Source organism: Charadrius vociferus, unplaced genomic scaffold, assembly GCF_000708025.1.
Source record: "Charadrius vociferus isolate BGI_N301 unplaced genomic scaffold, ASM70802v2 scaffold512, whole genome shotgun sequence".
In the NCBI taxonomy this organism is placed as follows: Eukaryota; Metazoa; Chordata; class Aves; order Charadriiformes; family Charadriidae; genus Charadrius; species Charadrius vociferus.
The window spans coordinates 910,081-915,993 of record NW_009647050.1 but is presented as its reverse complement, the minus strand read 5'-3'; the positions used below and the strand labels follow the sequence as shown (position 1 = coordinate 915,993).

General features: G+C 62.1%; 1 protein-coding gene across 1 annotated transcript in view; it reads right to left on the bottom strand.

The window, feature by feature from the left end:
* Positions 1–340: 340 nt before the first annotated feature.
* The window catches only part of CELSR3 (cadherin, EGF LAG seven-pass G-type receptor 3), a 43,952-nt gene continuing 38,379 nt past the window's right edge, over positions 341–5,913 (bottom strand). The window contains 19 exon segments of the mRNA XM_009895751.1: positions 341–364; positions 456–577; positions 879–933; positions 1,061–1,246; positions 1,727–1,888; positions 1,992–2,084; positions 2,293–2,362; positions 2,451–2,557; positions 2,680–2,775; positions 2,917–2,994; positions 3,101–3,214; positions 3,322–3,469; positions 3,565–3,647; positions 3,838–3,990; positions 4,117–4,281; positions 4,371–4,588; positions 4,815–4,925; positions 5,024–5,163; positions 5,464–5,621. Of these exon segments, the coding sequence (XP_009894053.1) occupies positions 341–364; positions 456–577; positions 879–933; positions 1,061–1,246; positions 1,727–1,888; positions 1,992–2,084; positions 2,293–2,362; positions 2,451–2,557; positions 2,680–2,775; positions 2,917–2,994; positions 3,101–3,214; positions 3,322–3,469; positions 3,565–3,647; positions 3,838–3,990; positions 4,117–4,281; positions 4,371–4,588; positions 4,815–4,925; positions 5,024–5,163; positions 5,464–5,621 (2,283 nt within the window).

Below are 5,913 nucleotides of genomic sequence, written 5' to 3'. Positions count from 1 at the left end.
GGTTTATCCGCGATGCTAACTGTGCTGCCGGGAGCGGGCCCCCCTCAGCTGGGTCCAGGGGTCCCTCTGCCACCCCCCAAACCAGGGCCCGGCCTGGTGGGATGGGCCCATGGTGGGGCTGAGCGGGGGCTCCCGGCGGGCCCCTCCGTGTGATGGTCCGCAGCAGCTCGGTCGCATGGGGAGCTCACGGCCAGGGCACGGCCCTGGCTCTCGAGAGTCCTGAGGGGCTGGTGGGGGTACAAGGCCCCCGGGCCCTAGGGTGGGTGAGTTGGTGCCATCAGGGCAGCAAAGCCCCCTTTGCTTGCCCAGCTCGTCAAGGAGATGTCTTCCTCTCATGGGGCTACATTCTGGTGCTGTGGTCCACCTAAGGGGGACAGACAGAGATGGGTCAGTTCGACTGCCCCCCCCTCAACCTCCCCTTCACAATGGTGGGGACGGTGAGGCTGGGTGCTTACTGAGGCCTGGCGCGGCCCCTCGCTGATATGGACCACGGCGTCGTGCACCGAGGGGAAGAAGCAGTGCTTGGTGATGGCTGAGCTGAAGAAGTTGCCCCGCTCCAGCTGGGCAAGGACAGTCACTGTGTGGAGGGAGAAACATCAGAAGCTATAGCACCCAGCTGAACCCGCCACCCCTCCCACAGAGCAGCCTCCCTCCCCCTGCGCTGCAGGGGCATGGAGGCCATCACCAGGGATCCAACTGCCTTGCCAGGGGCTGCGGGGCTCAGTCTGGGTCCCTGGGACAACCTGCAGCACCTGTCCCCTAAGGAAGCCCAGGGGATGGGAACACCATGGAGGGCAGCGGGGCCCCAGGCTAGCAGCTGCGTCCTGAAGGGGTGGGCATGCTCAGCAGGGGCTGATGGTTCTGCAGAGCCACCTCACCTGAGCAGCAGGCAACGAAGACATCCACTTCTATCTCACGGAAATCCCTGAAGATCTGCAAATGGCAGAAACCATGTTTGGCCCAGGAAGAGGGACAGGCAGCAGCCATGAGGCCACCCCGCAGGACCCGGGGGATTGACCCCAGCAAGGCTGCTGGCCCGCCTGCTCCCCCAGCCCCTTACGTTCTTCAGGATCTTGATGGAGACAGTGTCCATGAAGCTGACAGGGCTGAAGTCCAAGATGACAGCGTGGAAGCTGGGCTGGGGCAGCCCCAGGGTGCGCAGGGTGGGCTCGGGGGGCGCGCTGTCCTCTGCCCCGCTCAGCTCGATCACTGACACTCCTGGACCGTTAAGCCCATCCTCTGCAGCCTGGGGAGGAGACCCGACCTCACTGCATGGGGGCTGCAGGCACCCCTGGCTGGGCAGTGCCCCCCCCCGGGCTCCCCTTGCCCTGCAGAGCAGTGGGGCTTGGGGCTGCGCTAGGGCATGGGCAGTGGGTGGCCCTGGGAGCGGGTGCCTCCCTTGCACCTTCACCTACTTTTGGGCTCTTCCTGGATGCGTTGAGACCCACCCCTCTCCCCATTGACCCTCTCCAGAGCCAGGCTCATTAGCTGGCACCAGGTCAGCCTTTGCTCTCACTCTTAAGTTTGATTAACTCACCAAATGGCTAATGACTCACTGGGTCCACCACCTAATCATTAACAGGCTGGCTTTCCCCACTGCCCTTGGGTGTGATGCCGTGGCCCAGCTCTGCCCCAGTTTCTCTTCTAACCCAGTTCCCCAGAATGAACCGTGAATGCCATGGCCCACCAAGCCAGGAGGCAAATGCATGGGCAGGAGGGCCAGGGCTAGGCAGGGAGACAGTGCAGGGTGGCACCGGACAGGTGCTTTACAACAGGGAAGCACCTTTTTCCTCTTTGCCTTCTCCTTCTCTGCTTTTTTCTGCTGTTTCTTCAGCTTCTTGAGAGCCTTCTTCTTCTTCTTGATCAGGCGGTCCACGTCGATGCCACTCTGCAAAACAACGCAGCACTATGTCCCCGGGCACCCCACCGCCAGCTTGGAGCAGGCAGGTGGGGGGCACAGAGAATACCAGGGGGTCTGGCAGCTCTCCTACCTTCTTCTTCAGGGCCTCAGCATACAGCTCCACATTGGCAAAATAGAGGGTGGAGGAGGAGCGGAAGATCTTCACACCGGGGACCTCCTGTGCCTGGGGGCAGACGGGGAGGATGCTACCCCAGGGATGGAGCCTCCTGCTCCCCTTCCCTCCTTTCCCCAAAATGCCCCTGGCTCCCCAAAATTCCACCCCTAAATTTCCCCAGCGAACAATCTCTGAGGGTGTTTTGAACCACCCCTACCCACCCCCACCCCCCCCCAAAATTGCAGGCAGCTCTTCTCCTGCCCCCTGGTGCTGTTACCATCTGGTATTCAGCCACATCCCTGTAGACATCGGTGTCGGAGATGCGTCCCAGGATGGAGTAGTGGGGGCTGCAGAGAGCAGAGCAAGGATCTGAGGTCACCACGGGCTTCCCCTGCCCTCGGGGCACGGCACCAGCCCCAGCCCTGTGGTACTCACAGCTGGGTGCGGAAGATGACGGTGAGCAGCCCGAAGGCCACCGAGGCCCCAAGACCAATGTCCAAGTTCAGCATGAGGGTGGCCACGAATGTCACAACCCAGACCATCTGGAGAGGGGATACCATCAGCTGCAGCACAGCCTCCCCGCTGTCACCTGCAAGCCTCAGGGAGGGTGGAAAAACCCTCTCCAGGGACAAGAGCAAAGCCCCGGGACCGGTCGGCACCTTACCAGGTCCACCCGGTTGGACTTCCAGAGCGTGCAGATGTCTTTAAACTGTTTGAACATGCCGTGGAGGTTGATGATGATGATGGCAGACAAGATGGCCTAGGAGAGAAGTCCCTACAGCTATGGGGATGCAGAGGGTGGTTCTGGGGGGGTGCCTTGGCTATTCCCCTACCACACCACCTTGCTGTGGAATGGGCACAGGGGTGAGACATGGCACAGAGGCTGTGGGACCAGATGTACCTTGGGCAAGTCCCGGAAGAGCTCTCCGATCTTCAGGATGGTCACCAGGATGACCAGGGATGCAATGACACCAGCTACCTGAGGGGAAGGAGAGCAGGAGGCAAGGGGTGAGTCTTCCACCACGCGCTGCGCTCCTTGCCCCGACTCCAGCCCTGCAGAGGGAGGCAGCGCTGCCCAGACCCACCTGGCTGTTGCCCCCCGTACTCTCCTGTACCAGGCTCCGCGACATGGAGCAGCTGATGGCGAAACACTGGAAGAAGCCACCCAGGAAGTTGCAGAGGCCCAGCGCGATCAGCTCCTGCAGGGACAGAGCAGCAGTGGGGCAGCACCATGCCTTCCCCTGGCTGCAAGAAGTACAAGCTTGGGTTTCACCTGGGGAAGGGGCCCTGTGCGTCGGAGCATCACCTGGTTGCTGTCCACTTTGTAGCCGTGCTTCAGGGCAAAGATCTTGCCCAGGGAGATGCAGATGGCATAGCCCACTACGGCAATGGCGAAGGCGTTGCCCACCACCTGCCCAAAGTAGCTGACGTTAGGCACCACAGGCGGCTTCAACCTACAGCCAAGACAGGGAGACGGGGCTCAAAAGGGGGGTCCTATGGGTGGTGCGGTGCCCTGGCTCAGCCCCCCCCACCTCCCAGCCCTACTCACCCACTGGGGATGTTGCCCACCACGGAGATGCCAAACTTGGCATTCAGGTTGACGCCGTAGGAGATGCCAGTGGAGACGATGATCTAGGGGAGGATGGCTGGAGTGAGGCAGGGCCTTCCTGTGCAAGGACCATGATGGAGGAGGAGGAGGGGATGCATGCCCTGGAGCTACGCTCACCAAGGTACCCTATCCCACCCCACCCCTTCCCACCCTGGAGGTGACAGAGCCACCCATGGCTGCGTGCCCACAGGGAGCTGGGGCAGCTCTGTGTACCGTGATAAGCTCGATGGGGATGGGCATGGGCAGCTTGGCAGCAAACTTGTGGTTGAGCTCTTTCACAATGAAGATAACCACCATGGCAATGATGGCCGTCACCAGGGTGCCCACGTTTGTCTCTGGCAGCTTCTGGCAGATCTCAATGAAGGTCTAGAGGACACAGGAGGAGGCAACAGGCTCAGGAAAGCAGATGCCTCCCTGGAAGATTTTGGGGGGTCTCTATGTACCCTCCAGGTGAGTGCCTCAGCACCTGGGCAGCAGCGAGCCCCCACTCACCGTGAAGAGTGAGAGTGGCCCTGAGTGCTTGCTTAGGGTCACCCCGAAGACATTCTTGAGCTGGGAGACGAGGACATGCATGGAGGCAGCGGTGATGTAGCCACGCACCAGTGGTTCTGAGAGGTAGGTCACAACAAATCCGAACTGCAGTAGGCCCAGGGCCACCTGGAAAGAGAGGTGGCAGAAGCCACAGCTTGTGGCACTGGGTCACCACGGCCCCCTGTGCTCTGCCAGGCTAGGCTGGGGCCCCTTACCTGGAAGACACCTGTCAGGACAGTGATGGTGGCCACCAGCTCCACCCTGGCAGCGTCCCGCAATTGCTCATTGACTGTCAAGTTGCTGCCATTGACGGACTCCATGAAGTTCTCACTGGGCAGCAGGGACTCCGTCAGGCTCCCGATCATGACAGAGATGACAGCGAAGGGCCCTGGGGACAGGCAGGGTGTGGGCAGCCCAAGGTCAGCACCAGGACCTCTCTGAGGTCCACAGTCACCTGTCCCATTGGGCTGGGCTCCAAGTGCACCCACTGTGCTTTGGCTCTGGTATGGCCAACCACCTTCTTGGTGGGGGCGAAGTAAAGGGAAGAAAGGTCCCCCCCCTCGTTGATGTGGCAATGCTGTGCTGTGGGATGAAGGCTCGCCCCTCATCCTCACTCCCTCCCCACCATCCCCGTGGGAGCACATGGTCCCTCAGCTCACCCACAGAGTTGTGCCTGGACGTCCCGAAGAAGAAGTAGAGGAAGACGGGGTAAAAGGAGGAGTAGAGACCAGTGACGGGCGGCACTCCAGCCAGCAGTGCGTAGGCAAGCCCTGGACATAGTGGAGCAGGGACACACGTCACAAATGGCCAAGCCCTGGTCCCCCAACCTGTTGGGAGCCCCTGGCAGCCTGGGCATGGCATCGCTCACCCTGGGGCAGGTGCATGATGCCCACGCTGAAGCCCGAGATGATGTCCCCCAGGAGCCAGTCCTTGACCGGGTAGCGGGGCAGCCAGCTCAGGAAGGGCAGGAACCGGAAGAGCAGGGACTTGGCGGTGGAGGCCGAGCATCTGGCAGGGAAGGAGCGGGAGCCAGGGCTGAGCACAAGCATGAGGGCTTGGGGACATCAGCGGGGGTGGCCATGGGAAGCAAAGTGTCCTGCCAGACCCCCAGCTCCATCTGCTGGAGCCAGTTGTCCCTCCAGGCAGCAGGACAGAGTAGGAACAACAGCGTTTGGGGTAGAGGGAACCAACTCCAGGTCTGCTCCGTGTCTACCCCAGGAACTGAGACAGCCAGAGCCAGGCAGCAGGGCTGGGGCGCACGGTGCCTGGCGAGGTCTAGGCACATCTCTCCAGCCGGCGCAGTCCTACCTGATCTTGCGGAGACAGCTGTGCAGCGAGGGCTTGGCAGGAGGTTTCCGCTGTGCCACCTCCTCCAGGTCAGCCTCGCTCAGCGCCTTGTGGGGCACCCGGTGGTTCAGCACCATCTCTGCTGCCATGGCCACCCGGCCTTCCTGTGTGCCGGACCCCTGCAGGGAGATGAGGGATGTCTCAGCCGTTTCCCCACGGCCGGGGGCACCCAACACCCTGCCCGCCCCACAGCCTCTCCTGCAGCCCCGCTCTCCTCACGGAGCCATCCCATCCCGGCCAGGCATGCATGATCAGCCCCGAGGCCAGGGGTGAGCTGGGTTTTGGGAATCCTGAAGCAGTGGCAGGAGCTCACATCAGAGAGTGGGAGGGAGCTGCTGTGAGGGCAGGGAGGGAGCCGAGGCCTCAGCTATCAGCATTGCCTCCTCCCGCCCCAACCCCGCCCCATCCACC